The 21415-nt window shown below is 37.2% G+C and overlaps 3 protein-coding genes and 1 pseudogene across 4 annotated transcripts; 2 read left to right on the top strand and 2 right to left on the bottom strand.

Annotated features, from left to right (window-relative positions):
* Window positions 1-3649: 3649 nt before the first annotated feature.
* LOC147296724 (mitogen-activated protein kinase 13-like) lies at window positions 3650-6892 on the bottom strand (annotated as a pseudogene). Its single transcript, XR_015123390.1, has 6 exons — window positions 6498-6892; window positions 5851-5975; window positions 5464-5601; window positions 4535-4866; window positions 4212-4395; window positions 3650-4113 (listed from the first exon to the last, which is right to left on the bottom strand). The product of XR_015123390.1 is annotated as a mitogen-activated protein kinase 13-like (transcript).
* A 388-nt stretch (window positions 6893-7280) lies between these two features.
* Window positions 7281-9687, top strand: LOC147296723 (Transducin/WD40 repeat-like superfamily protein). Its single transcript, XM_086229606.1, is given in 7 exon segments — window positions 7281-7379; window positions 7668-7919; window positions 8078-8221; window positions 8305-8973; window positions 9156-9196; window positions 9557-9605; window positions 9607-9687. Coding segments are annotated over 7 exon segments (1335 nt in total).
* Window positions 9688-11272: 1585 nt separating this feature from the next.
* On the top strand, window positions 11273-12292 carry LOC147296722 (uncharacterized). The gene is made up of 2 exons (XM_086229603.1): window positions 11273-11919; window positions 12040-12292. Exons 1-2 carry the CDS (start codon window positions 11273-11275, stop codon window positions 12290-12292), a joined length of 900 nt encoding a protein of 299 aa, XP_086085729.1.
* Window positions 12293-17095: 4803 nt separating this feature from the next.
* Window positions 17096-20103, bottom strand: LOC147296721 (protein NRT1/ PTR FAMILY 2.6-like). The gene is made up of 4 exons (XM_086229584.1): window positions 19499-20103; window positions 18809-19026; window positions 18045-18598; window positions 17096-17918 (listed from the first exon to the last, which is right to left on the bottom strand). The coding sequence occupies exons 1-4, from the start codon at window positions 19608-19610 to the stop codon at window positions 17096-17098; spliced, it is 1707 nt and encodes a 568-aa protein (XP_086085710.1). The 5' UTR covers window positions 19611-20103.
* Between the last annotated feature and the right edge of the window lie 1312 nt (window positions 20104-21415).

Raw genomic sequence — 21415 nt, 5'->3', positions numbered from 1 at the left:
AAACAATTAATGGACCAAAACAGAACTTGAAAAAAATTGTGGACCAAAATTGAACTAGGTATAAAATAACTGGACTAAATCTGTAATTTCCTCATGTTTTCTGCGTCCAACATAAAACGCGCACAACTCCCTCTGAGGTAGAAACCCACTATACACTTTCCATACTTGCTGAAAATTAAAGAGGCATTTTTTTAGAAAAAAAATCTTGTTAAAGAACTTGAAGAGAGAGAGAGAGAGAGAGAGGAGAGACAGAGACAGAGACAGAGACAGAGCCAGAGACAGATGGAGTTATACCTGCTCAAGAAATCCTGAATGTCATCGACTGACAGAGAAGAGCTGGTGAAGAAGACATTCACTCTTTGATAGGGCATTTCAATCAGAGACATTATACTTCCATGAATTCTGACCCCGCGATCATATGAAGATGGCTCACCCGGACCCGTTACTATCATGTGAACCTTCGTCATTACCAGGGGAAACATTTCTGGATATATGGGGAAATTGCTCTGGTACAGAGCGTCCACATAGCAACGTCCGCCATACTTACTCTCAATGAGATCCTCTATCTCCTCCTTAGTAACTTGATCTCGGTTCTTAAAGAACGAACCCAGCAGTCTTTTTGTAAATCTTGCAGTAACAATTGAAAAGGAGCCTGCATTGGAGCTCGACAAGCTTGGTTTCTTGAATACCAAGACTCTGTTTCTAGTCTTCTTCTGAAAATCTGATTCTGCTTTAGGCTCTTTTTTGATGGCAGAAAGGTACAAGGTCTTAACTGGAGTTATCCCCTCGAAGATGATGCCAGCATCTAAAATAAAATCTTCAGCTCTATCAATAATCAGGTGTCGATTCACTGCTCGCCAGGTCAGGTTCGGCATCGCGATGGCGGTGAGTCTGTCTTCATCTAAAATCTTTTCTGATTCCCAAGACTTCAGGGATTCATTCCAAAATGAAAGACATTGATGAGAGATAAAAGATCAGATTCTCGTAGCTTGAGAATCGCTTCAAGAAAGTTGTCATCTTTAGCCAGATGAGAAATGGAATTCCAAAGGCCAACCAGCTTAAGACAATCTGATTGCTGGAAGAGCATGTTGCACAGCCGAGTGAACATTTGCTTTTCGGTATCATGGAACAATTGTAGAGACTTGAGAGGCTCCATTTTCTTTCTGAGGAAGTGAGGATCGTTTGTACTTGGGTTTCAAAGGCGGGGTCTTTGAGTTTGTATTCAAGTTATATATAGGCTAGCTAGGAGCCTAGGATAGTATGGAGAGTATTTTACAAAAATACCCTCCATTACAAGATATGCCTCTTTTATTTACCATCTCTCTCTCTCTCTCTCTCTCGCTCTCTCTCTGTTTCTGATACTTCAATAGAGCAAATTAATTAGATGGTTATAAATTTCAGTTATCAATTAATGTCGAAGAAAGTTAAATTCCAAGAGGTTTGTGAATAGAAACTTTGGAATGGCTATAAGCCTATAATGCTATAATCAATCTATACTAAGTAGTCAAGGCTTCTCGAGTTTCATTTAGCTTCACTCAGTGGAATGTGAGTTATTGAAATATGATGTTCCACCATATATAAAATTAAGAAATAATTACTCAATACTACATCTTTGCTATGGTTTTTAACTTCTAATATCATTATTATTAATTAGGGGTGGGCATTTTAACCGCACACCACCAAAATCGGCTGAATCGCTCAGCCAAAAAACTGCGTTGACAAAAAAAAGTCAACACTGCCAAAAAAACCAAACCGCACCGGTTCTCTCTGGTTCCGGTTCCGGTTCTACACCTTATTTAACCGCACCGAATCGAACCGCACCGCATATTTGCAAAAAAATATTTTTTTTTATATTTTTATACATATTATACACCATTTTATATATATTTATACCATTATTATATACTTTTTATACACTTTTTGTACACATTTTTATACACTTTAGACCATAAACCCTAAACCCTAATAAAATATTAGAATTAATATTAACGTAGCTATATTTTAGGGTTTAGACCCTAAAATATATTTTATATAACCCTATGACCTCTTTTGTAGATATATAATATAATAATAAATTAATAATGTTTTAGTATATAATTTTAGTTATACCCATTACCCTATATAATAAAATTAGTATATTCTTTATATTATATAAAAAAAAAAATTAGTATATTATTTATAGTTTATACTCTATATACTAAAATTTTTAATTATTTATAGTTCTCGGGTATAATATATAGTTATATACTATATAAGTGTATAGGGTATATGCCATATAAGGTGTGAGTCTTTTTTGTTAAGTTCATTGAATTAACTTGTAAATTTGTTTTTTTGTTGCCAAAACTTGTTAATTAGGATGTGTTTGCATCATTAAATAATTGGGCTTAGGCTTAAAAAAATAAATGTGAGGCCCAAAAGTGCTAATTTGAATAATAGCCCATTAGGTCCAGAACCGCACTGCACCGCAACTTGAATGGTCTGGTTTGGTTTGGTTTTTTTATTTCTTTCACAGTTTTAAGCACCGAACCGCACCGTGTATAAATGTCCGGCGCGGCGCACGGTTCCCGGGGAAAAGTGAGTCGAACCGCACCGCACCCACCCCTATTATTAATATATAACAATCAGGTTAGTTTTATTAACAATAAAGTCACTTTGAGTTGGTACCAATTGGTACAAGCTTTCTATCTTAGCCATCAAAGCAATCCAATAGTTGCTAATTTTTTAATTTTTTCAAAACTCTCTTAAACTCTCTCACGTGTCTCTCTCTCCCTCATTTCTGAAATTTATCTTCTCTTTCATCACTCTATTTCTCTCTCCCCAATCACTCTCTTTGTGTTTTCTCTTGCTCTTTCGCTGCAACTTTCTTCGACGGCGTGTGTGTGCATCCGGCCATGGATAGCGACAAGAGGACCACCCCTGAGTTCCTCTATCTTCCCTCTTCATCCCTGTGAGCTCGGAACACCGAGAAACCCCCATACCCGATCGGAACCCCGATGTTGACTCTGATCCCGGCCTTGTCGCGATGTTGCCGAAGAACAAGCCAAGTTCCTCACTATAACAACGCCTAGAAAGTTATTGGGGAAGCCAAGTTCCACCCTCGTGCCTTCCTTATTAGTGGTAGGTTCTTGATTTTTTTTGTTTAGTTCAATTTCTGGAACTGTAAGTGAACTGAAACTGCAGAAACTGCAGTTTATTGGAGTTGCGGACTTGCAGTTTCAGTTTCCGTTTTTTGGTGATGCGTTGATGCTGGTATTTTGGAAGATATCTGCATGTTATGTTTTTGTTATGTCTATTTTCGAATGGTATTTTGGGATCTAGTGGTGGTGGTGTGGTGTTTGCATGGTATTTTGGGATCTAGTAGTGGTGTGGTGTCCACAAATGAAGAATGAGTTTTGGTAGTTAGTCCGCAAAGAAAGAACGAGGGTTTATGTGGTTTTGGTTAATAAAATTAGATGCCAATACCTATATATTAAAGTACTCTAAAATTAAATGTTAATTTAGTCCCAGGTTGCATAACAGTTCTAATTCAAACAATATGAAGAAGAAAACAAATTCACTGTGCTGTTGTCCCGGTTATATTCTCATTTTTATTTGGTTTTTGAATAAATATTAGATTTACAATTTACAACACATCCAAAACCAAAGAACGCAAGGAGAAAGAACCCTTCTTTTATGCACACCAATCCTCAACTGTCACAAGATTCTCAAATGAATGAATCCAGAAACTTCACAATACCACTCTTGTTATGAAACTGCCACTTCATCCTCTCAAAACTGAGGGAGAACCCATCTCCCTAGTTGATATGCTTATATAGAATCTCCTCACATATGATACATTACTATCCTTTCAAAACCAGAAGCATCCTTCAAACATGATGCTGGTGAGAATGGTGAAACAAACAACAGAAACAGAATAACGGATCGTTGTTGACCAAAATTATTCCAGCATATTATCTGGGTTGAAGTGTAGAGACTCCCTCCATTTGAGCTCCTTCATATCTTCTTCATCCAGGGATGTCTGCTCGAAATCAAAGACGAAAGGAGATGGGCAAATGGGCTCCTCATTGATCTCATGTAGACTTGATAAATATGGGTGATCCAATGCTTCCTCAACTTTGTATACATGGTACAAGGGAAAGATAGATTTTAAGTACCTCAAATATGAATGAGAAAATTGAAGGTCAAGTGTTACCAAATGCTAAGAGACATACCGGTTATACATTTGCTTGGATAAAAAAATAGCATTTTTTCTGCAAGATCAATTGCCACTGGTGAGACATTTGGGAACTTCTGCGCAAAGGGTTGCTTTGGGTAATGGGGGAGCTGCTTAACATACTTCTTAGCATGTTCACTTCTTAAGAAGCCAAGATTTGAATCATCTGGTGAACCTAGTAGCTGTTTTTGAACATTGAAGAACTTGATTCATCAACATCGTCATCATAAAATTAATTGCTTTACCTTTGAAATCTGGTAACTACCTCTGACATCCCTTTTAACTTGAGGAATAGCTAGAGAATTACAGAGAAAATGATACCTCATTTATGAGGCCCAACTGCTGAACATAGTCTTTTCCAGGAAATAGTGGTTCCGTCCTAATAATCTCCATAAAAATGCACCCAACTGACCAAATATCAATTGCTGCAGTGTATTGAACAGTTGAGTAGTAATTCAGGGGCTCGATACCAACAAATTACAACGTATTCTGTCATGAAATCTGTCTCTGATGATGTTCTTGCAAGCCCAAAGTCACAAATCTTAAGGTCACAATTTGTGTTAAGAAGCAGGTTGCTGGGTTTCAGATCGAGGTGCAAAAAAACTTCCAGAGTATATGTACTTCAATCCCCGCAGGAATTGATACAGGAAATACTTCCAAAAACATTTACCTTGCTGATTTAAGTGATCTAAGCTTTGATCTCATCAGAACTGACAAGTTAACAATTCATACTACAAGATGAGCACATTGGTCTATACTATGTAGCCTATACAATAGTCTGCATAGGGGAGAGAGAGAGAGAGAGAGAGAGAGAGAGAGAGAGAGAGAGAGAGAGAGAGAGAGAGAGAGAGAGAGAGAGAGAGAGAGAGAGAGAGGAGGGTGGGAGAACTAAACAGAAGCAAGAAATTTCTAAATTGCAGTAAGCAAAAGCAATTAGTACAAATCAATGTTCATTCTGCCTGCATGTGTCTATGTTTAATATCAACTTGCATATATTGTACAAAGCTAATGGCTCAACGCATTACATAATAGCCTTTAGCACTTTTAAGGAACAACTCACATACATCATGGCCCTGAGGTGGTATTAACCAACCATATCGCATTTCTCTGTAATATTAACCCACACAGTACCCTACAAGCTTGATTGATTACCTCATTCAAAACACCTATAGGTCTCCTGATTAAAAATGTAAAGAATATCAAACATAATTAACAGCAGCTACAAGAGACAAGCAGCTGTTTATGCTTACCTGACAGTGATCACCTGTCAAAGCCTGGCTGGAGTGTATTATCTGATTCAAGTCAGTATCCATTAATTCATATACAATGTAAACATCATTGAACTTTTCCCTATCTGGTGGCCTTATGATGTCCTTAATTTTGATAACCTACAAAATAACAATCCAATTATTTCTTATTCGCAGCAAAATCAGTTAAGAGGCAAGTGTAACTATCCTCAACAACAACAAATTTTCTATTTTTTGTTATGTTATGAACAATATTGATCGGACATTTAAAAAAGCAAGTATTCAGTAGGGTGTAAAGAATCAAATTGTAGCACGCCATAATTGGGTATTTCCAAATTTGCCAAAGGAAGTAAAATTAGAGGATATGTGATTGAATGGAAAAGGTCTTACATTGTCATGATCCATATGGCACAGGAGCTTTATTTCTCGAAGCGTCCTCTTGGCATCGATCCTGTTGTCAGTTTCCAATCTTCTTGACTGCAACCTCATCTTTTGTCTCAGAGTTTGTTGCACAGATGCCATTTGGGAACATTAACCACCTCTATTCACAGAGTAAATATCAAGATACACATTAAGCACATATGCACCAAGAAATCTCCCAGATTTTATTAAATGAGTGGAAGTGAGAATATCTGAAAGAGCTACCAATCTATCCCCACAAATAATTTGAACAGTTTGTGATACTTCATATTTGTATGAGCAAAAAGCCTCATCTATTTACGCCACTGTTATATCATTGACTTCACTATTTCCCAATTCAAATACAACACCCAAAAATAAAAAATATAAATAATGAGTCATTTGATTTTGAATGTCAGATTCCTCATTTGATAGGACCCAAGAAAAACAAACAGGAACCCAATAAGGTAAATCCTACCCAATTCAATTTGAAAAATGAACTTTTCAATTCCATGGTCAAAGTCCAACCTTGCTTTTATCAGAATCCTAACAGTAACAGATACCATTTCTAAGCAAAAAGATCAGATTCTCTTAAAAAAAAACAAATACCAGAGAGAGAGAGAGATATATATATATACCAAACGATGCCGTATGCACCACGACCGACGGGGTTTACAGAAAGGACATACTTGGCGGAGACATGGAAGAGGTTACCCAGAATGTTGTACATCACGTACTTGCCTCCGTACGTTTGAAGACCCTTTTGTCTCATTTCTTTAGCTTCATTCTCGGTCTCCATCTCTGTGTTTTCTATAAGTAAGCTGCTGAGTTTTCTCAGTCTGACACAGAGAGAGATATATATAAATTCCAAAACTTGATGAGCGCCTGAGGCCCTGAGTGGTAAAGGTAGAACAAGAAAGCTATGGAGGGACCATTTAGCACCACAGCATGACCAACACTGCCTCTGCCTTGCTATGCTTTTTGTGTTCTTTTGTTTTCAACTTTCAAGTTTAAGATAAGAATGTGGGATTAGCATAGCTCACTGTTGTTCTTTTGTTTTGTCGTCAGTTTTTCTTCTGTGAAAACAGAATTTTTTTTTGCAGCAACTGCACAGTCGCAGTGTCTTTGGGCTATGCTGGGCCTACTTCTGCGCCTTGGATAGAGCTGGGCTTTGGCTTCAGCTTGGGCTGGGCCTACTTCTCTCATTGTTTTTGTCATTTCCGATGTGAATTAGGAAAGTCAATGGAAAGCCTATAAATATGCGTTAGCAACGAGCCAAATCCAAACTTAAACCTTCTTTCTGATTTTTCTTTAGGTCTGACAACCTTAAACCTTACACATCAAAAGGAAAAACCAACTTTCAGTTTGGTTTGTGACTTTGTGTTTATCAGTGGTCTTGTCCGGCAGTTAAACTCTGTCAAATGGGAATTAAACATAAACATGGGTTCGTGGAGATTTGCAAGAGAGAGACGGGTCTATATAGGCCCACACAATTCGCTCGCCGACTTTCTGCTGATGAGGTTCTAAATATTATTATTAATTTTTTTTTTGGAAAAATATTATTTGGCACAAGATTATGATGTGCCACATCATAAGAAGTATGTATTTATTTGGTTTCCGTGAAAGAACTTATATATTTATAATAAGAACCAAATGAAGAGTCTGAAATACTGGAGCTTCAGTTAATGAATCATCTCTTTACTCTTTGGTGCAACATGTTGGATGAGTTTATAGGGGGAGTGATATGTATGTATCATTACAAAAATATATAGTTTTAATTATTAAAATTTAGTAATTAATTGTTGCAGGGTATTGTAAGCCGATTAGATCTTTATGGGAAGTTAGATGGTTATAACGAGCATGCAAACACAGTAGAATTCAACTCCAGTGGTGACCTCGTTGTGTCAAGTGCTGGTGACAAACAAGTCATATTTTGGAACTGGGAAACTAAAACTAGAAGACTCTCTTATGATTCTGGGCACTTGGACAGGATAATGCAAACCAAAATAATGCCTTCCACTGGTGATCAGAGAATAGCAACTGCTTGTGTGGATGGTCAGGTGAACTACTTGTGCCTTTTTCATTAATGTCTTCTCCTGTTTATGCATGTTTAAGCACAATGCATTTGACAATCCACCAACCTTTCTTAGCAATCTAGCTAGGTTCATTAATTACCTCGCTTATGCCTCTAGTCTTTGTTTCTTTTCCTTCCTTGCAGGTGAGGCTAGGTGAAGTCTTGGAGGATGGTCGAGTAGATACAAAAATGTTGGGGAGCCACAAGGGCTGTGTATACAATCTAGCTGTGGAGCCTGGAAATCCCCACATACTTTACAGCTGTGGCGACGATGCCTTTACTCATCAAGTATGTCAAAGCTTATTTTATGCCACTTGTGGATGCTTAAGCGTTACCTTTTGGTTTAAAAGTTTGAATTTTTCTTTTTGTAGTTTGATCTACGAAGCAGAACTTGTATAAAGCTACTATATTGCTCCAAATTGACTAAAAGAAAGTATGGTAACAACAGAGTAGATTTGTGTGCCATTGTGGTCGACCCAAGGAATCCAAATTACTTGTGCATAGGAGGTGATGAGGAATATGCACGTGTCTATGACTTGAGAAAATTACGGCAGGATGTGTCAAGTAATTTAGATAAACCCGTGGATACATTTTGCCCTAATCACCTGGTTGGGACATACGGTACTCAGATCACAGGATTAGCTTACTCCACCTCAAGTGAACTACTTGTAACGTACCATGAGGAGCTCATTTATCTGTTCCAGAAGAATATGGGGTTGGGTTCCTCACCATCTTCTGCCCAACCCAACAAGCCACAAGTTTTCCAGGGTCGTAGAAATTCATTCATAATCAAAGGAGTCAACTTCTTTGGGCCCAATCATGATTATGTCTTGAGTGGGAGTGACTGTGGCCATATATTTATTTGGAAGAAGAATGGAGCTAAACTTGTGCGTGTTATGATCGGCGATGCAGTTGCTGTAAATCTCATTGAGCCCCATCCACATATTCCTATTCTTGCAACTTGTGGAATAGAAAAATATGTAAAGCTTTGGGCTCCTATGGCAAAGAATGCTCCTGCACTGCCTTACAACATAGAAGAGGTACTTTTTAAAGCTCTCTCTGTCTCTCTCTCCCTCGCACCTTGATTTTCCATATTATGTATAGTTTCAGACTCGACTCTGTATAACTATTTCTTTCATGTTTCCTCATGTTTTTATTCAATGGCGAATTATACAAGGCTTCAAGATTCATGTTTTCCTGACGGTTGCTTATTTAATGACAGATTCTGGAGTCTAATAGTAAAAATAGAGAGGACTACTTAGAGTATGTGATGCTTCACCGCATCCGCCACATTACAACATAGAAGAGGTGTTTTTTTAAAGCTCTCTCTCTCTCTCTCTCTCAGACACACACGCACTCTCAAAAGTAAACTGAACCTGCCTTTAATTCCATATTACCTTTAGTTACAGACTTGACTCCGTATAACGTACTGTTGCTTTCATGTTCCTCATCAATTTTTTATTCAATGACAGATTTGGGAGTCTAATAGACAAGGCGACCAGAAGATTCATGCTTTCGTGATGTTGGCTTATTTAGTTACAGATTATATATGGGACAAGGTGGAGATCGATGATCTCTTTTTCTTTTTCATTTTTTTCTCTGAGTATATTAGTATGGAGGTAGAGATATTGATCAATCAGAGCATATAATCATGCATATCTTGCACCTGCAAGAGGCGGCAAACGTTAGCATTCATTGAAAGGAGATATGAGATAGCTGATATTGTGAGTAATGAAGAAGATGGAGAGGGTTAATTATTTAATTAGGATTCTCAGATGGAGATGCCACTTCGATCTGAAGAGGGTCCGGCAGGAAATCCCAATGACTTTAGAGTTATGTGGTTTGTAAAGTAAACAAATAACTCTATCAATGTATTACGTTTTAGTTAAAGATAAATTATTATCTTATTTCCCGTTCGGCAAGGGGGTGCAAAACAGAAAGAGAAAGGAAGAGAAAGAGAGGATGATATATAATGGGGTTGTGCTGAAATTACTTAAGAGGGCTATTAAATGCACACCATTTTTTCTCTCACTAGTCACTACACACACTTTTCTCTTTTCACAACTTATTTTCTTTTTAATTTTATGAATTTCTCAATTCACACTCTTAAAATGAATCTTAACCTAACTCCCGTTACACAACGAAACCCAGCACAACCCCACCCCACCCTTAGTTAACTAAATAAGAAAAAATGATGTGCATATAGCTTAACCAAATAAGATAACACAAGTGAGAATACCAAATTGTTGTTTCTCCGAACATGTTACGATTAATTTGGTTGGATTACGGTAGCAAGCACAAATCTTTGATCTGCCAAAGAAACATACAGATGTCTGATGTTGTCCAGAATATCATAAAAAATTATTATTTTTATTTTTCTCTCTTGTACGAGTGTCGTCCATCTTTCCAGTTTTACTTCTCCTCTCTTTCTCTTCTGAATACGAAACGCCATCAGCCTTTTAACCACAAATACTATCAAACGGCACAATCCCCAGCCACCCAATTTGGTGCTCCTAAGCCCTAACCATGTTTTTTATATATTGTTTCTCAGTTCTCTGCGCATAAAACATAGGAGGGTTTCTGGAGTTTAAATCAATGGCAATGAAAGGTTTTGGGTTTTAGAGAGCAAGCTAGGAGAAATTGAATTGTAGGAGAGAATATAGGTTATGATGTGATGGACATCATTGTTCGCTTGGGCATTATTCACATACCATTCACTTCCTCGATTTGGTTTGTTTCTTTTTGAATTTCCTCAACTGGGTTTGCTTCCTTTTCAGCTGAATCATCTCCAATGTGTTCAGTCAGTCTATGAAGTCTTTTTCGTTCTCAGAGGCAAATCGTCGAACACCCCCTAATGGCTTCCATAGGGTCTCTGCCTTCATCATAGAGACCAAGACTGCGAGCTCTGTGCTTCTTCACAGCAGGAATAGGCCAAGAACGTCCATTTAAGTAACTGGTATCAGTGGTTCAGCAAGTGGGTATTCAGAAGTCGTAGGATTGTGTAGTGTGGACAGATTAGTTGCTGCACAAAATGTCCAAAACAGAGCATATGGGTTAGTTTGAGAGTGATTTGGTGGGTTTCTGGAGTTGAGATCAATGGCAACCCAAAGGTTTTGGGTTTTGGAGAGCAAGGAGAAGTTGATTTTGGGTTTTGCACAAGCGGGCCCATAACTTGGACAAGGATTGGGATTAGGACGGGTTTAGTTTCCTAGTGGGTTATAACAATCCTACCTTCCGCAGGAGAGAAGGACCCATCCCTATATATAATTCAACCTTTCAAGCTTTCCCAGAGCTTTCAAAAACCTCCCTTAAACCCTTTGAAGAACTGTCACTTAAATCATGGATTCTCGTCCTAGCCTTGAAGAAATTAAACTGTTCCATCGGATCGACCGCGAAGTATATGCTCGACTAATGTCGGGGACAGGTTTTGACCCTAATCTATCCAAGTATGTTGTGGCCTTTTGGTTTACGCTTGAAAGAAGAATCATCTACAATTTTATGGTGAAGATGTTGTCGTTATCTGAGGCATGGTTCAATGCCTTAGGCTACGAAGCGATTGTGTGCTTAAATTATCTGTATGCGGATTCTCCTCCTCCGGCTTCCACAGACGTTGATCATAGGCGCTTCCCGGCTCTGTGTAAACTTGTCAATGTTGAAGATTTTTCACTTGGATTCATGTTTGAGGACAAAGAATACACAAAGCGAAGCATGGAGAGGTTTGTGAAAGATGTGTGTGATATTGCTTTTAGTGATATTCCAGTTCCTCCATATTTGGCTCCTCATGTTGGTGGTTCTCAACCCAACTTATCCAATGGTCGACAATCAGTGGAGATGGCCGATGATCATCAATCTTCGCAGCCCCAACAAGCATCTAATGTGCATCGGAATGATCAACCTAATCCTTCCCACGATGAGAGAACTTTGTTTGTGACTTTCTCAATGGGTCATCCTGTTTCAGAAGAAGAACTCAAACTCCTCTTTAGCAGGTACGTTCTTCCCCTACTCATCTCTTCCCTTTTTCTAACAATATGTATGCTTGAAAATTTATTTGTGATTCTAATTTGTAGCCATTATTTTAATTGGATTTTGTTTAAACTGTATTATAGGAATTTTGGACAATGTGTAGAGGCAATCTATATGATTGAGAGCCGAACATCCGAGCATCCACTTAGTGCTCGTGTTGTTGCTAAGTCTACCTCAGACATGATGAGAATTCTTGGTGATAAGGACGACGCCATGGTCAAATTCTCAATTAACGGAAAAGATGTAAGGGTGAGACGCTGTTTACCACAAAAGCAACCAGTTGATCTCAGGCATGGATCCTCTACCAGATGTTCATATCAACAGAAAATGTTTTGACCAATCCATTTGAATTGTAACAGCTTAGAATTTTAAGGTTTTGTGTAAGGTTTAGGGTTCTATAGTTGTCTAAACAAATCTAACAATCAAAATTTTGCTAGATCAGTAAAGTTTCAATCTACCTATTTTAATTCAAATTTAACTACGCTTTCCGTTTTTCTCTGTTTCTTTTTACTCTCTTTTATTATTGTTTCTATTAAATGCATCACTGACACTGTAGATGTGAAAGGCTCTTAGATGCAGATTCAAATGGCAATCAAATAAACTACAGAAATTTTAGGCCATGCAGTATCATCAGCTAGCAGTCATACTAACAAATAATGAATAGTTCAAAAAACACCAAATGGCTCAAGCTATTAAAGTGACCTCGATCTATCTATGAAAGGAAATTAATTACAACCATGCAGTATCATCACATAGCAGCTAGCTAGCAGTCATATTAACAAATTGATGAAGTTCCAAAAATACAATTAAAATCATTGATCGAGCACCATGACATAGCAGCTAGCTAGCACTTAGCAGTGATATTTACAAATTGATGAAGTTCCAAAAACGCAATTCAAATGACCTAGTAGCTAGCTAGCAGCCTAGCAGTAGCACCAAATGGCTCACTCAATTAAGCTTAGCTAGCATCATATTACATTATGATTTATCAGATAGCAGAAGTCAAATATGCATATATTTACAATTATAATTAGCAAGTACCAAAACACAATTCAAATTCCTAGCATGACCAGTAGCACCAAATTAAACTGTGTTTTTCATCCACTGACTGCACTCGTGGGAAGCATGTCTTCTCATCCAGACCGGCTTGGTATTGATTGAAAATCTTGCTGAATCCACTATACCCCCGATGACTTGCGTGACGTCCGCAGCAGAACCAAGGACCAACTGTGCACACATCGGCGGCCTCAACGGATCATTGGACATCAGTATTGCCTCAACAACTTGTGGCCCATATCTCCTAATTAAAGAATTAATACAAGAAAATTATTTTACAGAACAAAATGATATATATATATATAGCATTTTGACCAATTCATGCATGTACTCCATCACCCGCTGCCGATTCCAGAAAAGGAAGAACAAAGAGAACTCCTTAGAAATCAGACTTCTGGTTGTCATTAAGAAATGTTGGTCTACTTGTTTTGGAATATTGAAGCAAACACTGAGATGTTCAATGCAAGTTCTGGCTTCATCAATCACTTCCTTCATCAATGTCTTCGAGATACGCAGTATGTCTTCAAAAAAGCTGCACCAGATGTAGTTCACAGAGAGGTAAAGCCAGAATGCTAACACCTTCTTGGACTCCGAAGGCTCAAAACCTTGGTTCATCACCCTTGTGAACAATCTTTTAATCAAGACTCCTTCTTGGGGTTGGACAATTGCAATGGGGTTCATTTCTTGGAGAATGAAGAGGAGTTGAAGAGGGTTCTTGGAGGGAGAGAGGTTTTGGAGAGCTTCACAGAGGAGGTCTTGGAGGATTTAATGAATGTGATTCTCTGTTCCTTACGAAATGAACAGAGGCATGCAGATATAGTTAAAAACAAATATACAGTATTTCCCATCTTTTATAACCCACTTAGGAAACTAAATCCGGCCCTATCATTTGGACCATGGCCGACTAGGCCCATTCATGTTTTGGACATAAACTCACAAGCTATGTGTTTTGAACATTTTGTGCACCCGCTAATCTGAATACCCACTTGCTCTGTTCTGAAGCACACTACTCTCAGTCTTGGTCTCTATGATGAAAGGCATAAGGGAGTGTTCGACGGAGATGATTCATCGGAAAAGGAACCAAATGAACCCAGTTGGGAATCCGAGTCGGCGGTTATTCCTGCTGTGAAGAAGCGCAGAGCTGTCAGTCTCTATTAGAAAAGGGCAGAGAGCCTATGGAAGCCATAAGAGCTCTCAGTGTTCGACGATTTGCCTCTGCGAACTAACAAGAGTTCATAGACTGACTCAACACACGGAGATGATTCAGCCGAAAAGGACCCAAACCCAGTTGAGGAAATTCAAAAAGAAGCAACCAAATCCAACAATGACAGTGTTTTGGGTTTCAAAGTTCTCCCATCGCGGGAACGATCATTATGATGCACATTAGATGCTTGTTGGGGTGGCGAAGATTGATGATCATCGGCCAGTTGAGTCTGTGTAGCCTTCCCAATCTTATTAGATTCATGATTGAGGACAAGGAAAACACAAAGCGAAGCAAGTGGGTATTCAGAAGTTGTAGGATTTTGTAGTGTGGACAGATTAGTCGCTGCACAAAATGTCCAAAACAGAGCATATGGATCATTTTATTGGAGTCGAGATCATTGGCAACCAAAAGGTTTTGGGTTTTGGAGAATGGAGAGTAAGGAGAAGTTGATTTCGGGTTTTGCTCAAGCGGGTCCATAATTTGGCCTAATTGACCAAGTTTAATTTGAACCAAGCTATTGCAATCTGTTTCAATCACCTTCAATGATAATTCTACTATGACTATTCTTGGTGACTTTATAGATCAGTCTTCAACTTACCATTATTCTAAGCGTAATAAGTCATCACACATATATTAGATAGAATCATGCTTCTTCTATTTTTCGTTATATCTCAACTAGGGAAATTTGAAGTTAGAACATTTCCAACATTGTAGAAATAAATATCATTATACCACATATATTAGATGGCGAATTATAGTTCTACTCATTACACATATATTAGATAGAATATAAATAGAGGCTTAAATAATTAAAAACTTAAATAATAGAGGCTTTATTCACTAACAACACCGATGGATCAATTATCAGAGCTAGGACTACCATCAACATCCTTTACATTTTCATTTTGATACTCGTACAACTTTGCACACACCAAATAACAACCAAAGTGAAACACACCCACCACAACTAACATCCAATACACATTATCTAGCCTCCCATTGTTTATATTGTCTGGTAACCATATATCCTGTAACCATTTGAACCCATTAATGAAACCTGTGCTTGAAACAGCCATGCAGACCACGTTTAACACGTGGCCTAATCCTATGCATTGGAGGGGTGTTGGGGATCGACCAGTTAGCTTCTGCCACAAGGGACGTAAGAACCTATCAATAAGGATGAGATCGAGAGATGACAGTGGAGATTATAATAAGGACTCCGATAGACCCAGATGGTATTTTGAAATGAGGCCCCAGGTGACGGTCCATGGTTAGAGCCTGCAAGACTGACAAGCTGTTTTGGACTGCGATTGGGGTACTTAAGGATATACTTGTTGACCATAATGGCAAGATTCTTATAAGAATCTTCAAATCTTCCACTTGTTTCACTGTGCATAGGATATACTTATAAGATACTTAAGGATATACTTGTTGACCATGGCTTTGAAACTGAACCATCTGATCTTATGTCTCCTTCAATTGTTTGTGCTGCACGGTTAAGAAACCTGCATATACAAAGAGGGCATCGTTGTATTAGATCAATTTGTGAGAAAACGACTGTGTTCCGCAAGGTATATAAATTATCAGAAAATGAGCCAACAAATACAATGCATATTCACTAAACATAATTAAATTTTAAATTTCTTCGAAGAGATAATGAAATATGATGTTATCTATCATCATCATATTAAACGGAGATAGATAACACCTGTCATCTATCAATCTATCTGTGATATTATAAAACGGAGATTTTATATTTTGTTCAGATTTATTTATTTATTTTTAAATATTATTCATTTTGATTCTAGTGATATTTCTCTTTACAATTTCATAAATATTTAATGTTCAAATTATCCATTCCTCTAGACTCAAAAAAGAAAGAAAGAAAAACAAAAAACATTATTCTTCTTCCTTGTCTTATACACTATCAAACAATTTTGTCATCTAAGACTACTTTTTTTTTCCTTTAAAAAGATACTCACTGCCCATTTAAAATGTTTAATTAACATATTAAGTGACTTAACCACTCACTTAATATGTTAATTAAGTCACTCACTCCAGCTTATAGATTCAAATTTTTCCCTTCCAGTACACCACATACAAATTATCTTGTCACCTCATCCGTATTAATTCTTAATTTTTTTTTCCAATTTTATGTGTGTCCTCTAATTAAAATGAAGGCAATATATGATTCTTTTTCATACAAAAGAGGCAGAGAGGGACATATTAAGGCAGCCTAGGATGTGAGAGTAAATACGTACTCTCTACTAATGGAGCTACGAGCCTCTACTTGCACCAACATAAATCTCAATATGATAAGAAGATGACATAATAATAAGATGCCAATCAAAATTAGCATTCTAAATTCTTTCAACTAACTACCATCAACATGAAGTATCAACTAACTAGCATTCTAAATTCTAAAAGGGTTGGGATTCGCGTAGTAAGTACGTATTTTGTTTCATGAAGCATCAACTAACTAATCATGCAAATTGCTAATAAGTAATAATTAATTAATAAGATATGTCCTACCCAACATAGTAAAGGAAATTAGGCACCACGCACCTACAATAAATTCGACAATTCAACATGAATCTTGTCTTAATCTATCTAAATTTTTAACCACAAATTGTAACATGTCCAATGTTAAGTCTTACCGTTAAACCTAACTACATTCACATTCCCCTTTTTCTTTTACATTTTAGTAAGAACAATGCTTCTGTTTCTTGAAACTTTGATGTCTTTACATCTTCAACCTTTCTTATTAGTCCCTCTGATCAGAAAAAACCTTTATTAGTCCCAATAAAAAAGTTTATACTTCAAACAAACCCACTGAAACACTCAAGATACATAGTGACTTTATCCACTAAGAACATTGATCACTTATCATCGGAGTCAGGACTACCATCCACACCCTTTACATTTTGATACTTGTACGACTTGGCACACACCAAATAATAGCCAAAGTTCAACACTCCCACCACAACTAACATCCAATACACATTATCTAGCCTTCCATTGTTTATATTGTTTGGTAACCATCCTGTGATCTTTTGAACCACATTAATCAAACCTGTGCTTAAATAAAACGAGATCCCGATAATCAACCCAATTATTGCGGTGGACGTGTTTCTCAGAGACACCGGAAATTCTTGGTAGTACAATGCAACTTGTCCTGGAAAATGGAATGCCTCTCCAATGCCTACCAAACCCAACTGTGGGAAGAGCCACAAGGCCAACATGGGGACAATAGCATTAGGCTGGTTTTGGGCCAATTTGAGCCTTTTTGACTCCACCAGTGCAGAAACAGCCATGCCGAGCACGTTCAACACGTGGCCTAATCCTATACGTTGGAGGGGTGTTGGAGACCGACCAGTCAGCTTTTGCCACGCGGGACATAAGAACCTATCAATAAGGGTGAGAGAGATGGCAGTGGAGAATAGAACAACGACTAGAATAGAGCCAGATGGTATTTTGAAATGAGGCCCAAGGTGACGGTCCATTGTGAGGGCCTGCAAGACTGTTAAGCTGGATTGAACTGCTATTGGGGTTCCTAACAATATACCTGTTGACCATAATGGCAAAATTCTTATAAGGGTCTTCAAATCTTCCACTTGTTGCACAGTGGATAGTCTCCATCGTGCAATTGAGCCATCTGATTTGACGTCTCCTTCCATTATATGTGCTGCACGGTTAAGAAACCTGCATACAAAGTGAGCATTATTGTCAACAATATATTTATAAACATAATTAAATTTAAATTTCTTCAAAAAGATAATTTATATATAGACCCTTTTCTTAGAAAAATATAAATAAATAGAAAAAAACCTGAAACTCCTGCTAGGTTTTGCAACCACCATATCTTTGACTCCAACTCCATCATATTCATGGCCATAGTAATAATCCTTGCTTTCATATGAGAGTTGAAGATTCCTCTTCCGAGTAGCAGCAACAACAACACGAGCCAAACCAACAAATGGGCTCCCTTGTGGCTTATCAAAGTGATAGAAACGAGCCCCACATAAGAAAATGACCAGGCCCAGTAGGTTGGCAATGACACATAGCCCAAACCCCCATGTCCAGCCCACATTGTCCTCAACGTAGACAACGACTGTGAGGGCCACAACTAAAGCAGAGTAGAGAGCGAAGTAGTACCAGTTGAAAAAAGTTGCTTGTTTCTTAGGCATGTCAAATTGATTGGCTCCCATTGTGGCCATGGTGTAGCGTGTGCCTCCCAAGCCAATTGTTGCTAGAGCTATACCCATGTACAAGATTGCAAGTTGTAGTTTGGTGGTGGGTTTGCATAACTCGGATCCAATATTCACACATGGTTGAGGCTTCAACAATTTGAACGTAGCAGTTAAGGCTAAAATAATTATGCCCTGCAAGGTATAAGTGATGTTTCATTGTTAGTGTTTCAGCCAACACTACTGGCCGATAAAGTCTCCTAAAGGTTAACTTCATATTCCCTATTGGCCAAGGAAGGCACACATATATATATATAGAAAAGTTTTCTTAAAGGCACAGATAAATTAATCAGAAAATTAAAGAATAAGTATTAGTAGAAATTAATTAACACATTTATTACATACCAGCAAGGAAATGCCGGAAGAAATTGAGATAACAGAGAATGAACCCAAGAAAGAGTCAGCAATGAATGCTCCAATGACTGGGAAAAAGCAAGTAGAACCAGAAACCACGTTTGAAATCTGAGCAGCATCAATACTCTCTACTTTGAATTCTTCAACCAGATACACTATCAAATTTGAGAGCCACCCTCCAGCTGCAACTGTCAATCCTACCAAAGCCCCTGTTCAGCATACAACATGATGTATACATACTAATCAGTGCCACATATACATATATATATATGTATGTACGTATATGTGTATAGACTATAGTTATGTGTACATTTGTTAGACAACTACGTACAAGCTAGCGCCCAAACGCTTAAATTGTTAAGTACTAGGTTAATAACATGGTATATCAACTTATCAAGTTAACACCATCCTTCTCACATCTCACACTGTTGTATGTACGTGAAGATCTTCTAGCTAGAAGGAAAGTGGAGGATGCAAGTTGAATGTTTCAAATTTCGAATCCCCTAGAACCAAAGCTCTGGTAGCTAGCTTGTTACACAGTTATTGAACTTTGAAAGTTTAAGTTAATATTACAAAATGGATAAACGACGTGCATGTGTATATATATATATATATAGAGAGAGAGAGAGAGAGAGAGAGAGAGAGAGAGAGAGAGAGAGAGAGAGAGAAAGAGAGAGAGACCAGTGATGAAGGGGAAAGTGATCCAACCACCGCGTCTGCTACCTGCAGCAGAGTCTGATGACATGGTACGGGCAGCTTCATGATCATTGTGGGAGCTGAGGGAGCCATCCATGACTATTAATTGAAGCGAGTCTCAGACTCAGAGTTAGGCTGCTGTTTTTATATATGCTTGCAGCTAATTTGTACATGCAGTCTGATCAATGAAACAGTTCCGCTGAAACTGCTGCCGTTAAATAGACTCAAAATATGTACTTTTGCTATTGGACATATTCTTCTACATATTAATATATGGAGAAATTATTGTGTATCGGTTGGTGTATTCTATATATTAATATATGGAGAAATTATTGTGTATCGATTGTTACACCAACACTAGCATGATAGCGTGGTGTTATCAATTCACTCAAATTATAACACATATATAATAATTAATTTCTAAAATCCTAAAATCTAGAAGAAAAAAAACTCTAAAATTTAGAAAAAAAAAAATCTTAAAATCGTCCACGTGTTATAATTTTAGTAAATTAGTAATATCATATCATTATGTCACGTGATGTTACAGTCACATACAATAATTTTTTCAATATAAGAACGCGGGTAGGCCTTAGTGCCTTACACGCCTCATTTAACACTTAGTGACATTAATTCTTTAAAAAGGTACTCAATGCTGACAATGCCCACTTTTTTATTACCACCCACTTAATATGTTTAATTAACGTATGAAGTGACTTAACCACTCACTTAATTACCATTCCCTAACAATGGTTATGGGAGAGCTTTCCGAGAGCAGCCAATGAAGTCATTTGAAGATGATGCTCTCACTTTTGACCCAAAAAACAAGCTGATATATGCTCTCACTTAAATAACCATTCCTTTTTAATTCCTTAGCCACTCACTTAATATATTAATAATTAATTCACTCCCTTATAGATTTTTTCAGCCAGTACCCCACACTTTTCTCCTCATCAATATTCTTAATTTATTTTATTTTATATGTGTGCCCTTATTAAAATGAAAGCAAGGATTCTTTTTTATACAAAAGAGGCCAGGCAGAGAGGGAGGGAATGATTAAGGGAGACTTGGATGTGAGGGTAAGTACTCTCTACTAATGGAGCTACAAGCCTCTAAATGCATGCACCAAAATAAATCTCATATTTTTAGATGACATAAAAGACAAGAAGATGTCAATCAAATTAAATTAGCATTCTATATTCCTTCATATTTATTTATATTATTTAGGTTGAGAGCCCTTTTTTGCTCATTCGCGTAATAACTACGCATTTTGTTTTATGAAGTATCAAGTATCAACTAAGCAAATTGCTAATAAATAATAATTAATTAATGAGATGGCCAAAACAAAGTAATTAATTAAGGAAAATGCTAAGGAGGGTGTATTCAATTAGGATTTTAAATGATTTTGATAGAATTAAAAAGTCTAGTGGTATTCAATCAAAATTTTTAAAGAGTTTATGAAAATCTGGTGGTATTCAATCAATACTTTTAAAAAGTCTATAGTATTCAATTAAGACTTTTAGAGAGTATATAAAAGTGACATGGTATTCAAAAAGTCATTTACTTTATTAAATGATAGACTTTACCAAAGTCAATAACTTTTAAAAACTCTACAAAAGTCCATTAAAATCTTAATTAAATACACCCCCTAAGAGTCACAACTTTTATTTCTCACTTTATGTGTCATTACTTTACTGAACAGAGTACTTCTTTTTTTTTTTTTTTTTTTTTTTTTTTTTTTTTTTTTAGTGTCCAATGTAAGAATGTCATGTAAATTAAAAAAGAAAAATTAAAATCCTTAGCACTACTGATTAATTAATAAAGTATGCCCTACCCAACATAGTAAAGGAAATTAGGCACCACCTACAGTTAAATCGAACAATTTGACTTGGATCCTCTCTCAAC

The sequence above is a fragment of the Dryas octopetala genome, chromosome 1 (genome assembly GCF_963921425.1).
Source record: "Dryas octopetala chromosome 1, drDryOcto1.1, whole genome shotgun sequence".
NCBI lineage: Eukaryota > Viridiplantae > Streptophyta > Magnoliopsida > Rosales > Rosaceae > Dryas > Dryas octopetala.
Note: the sequence above shows the minus strand (reverse complement) of the source record. Positions and strands in the feature narration are given on the sequence as shown.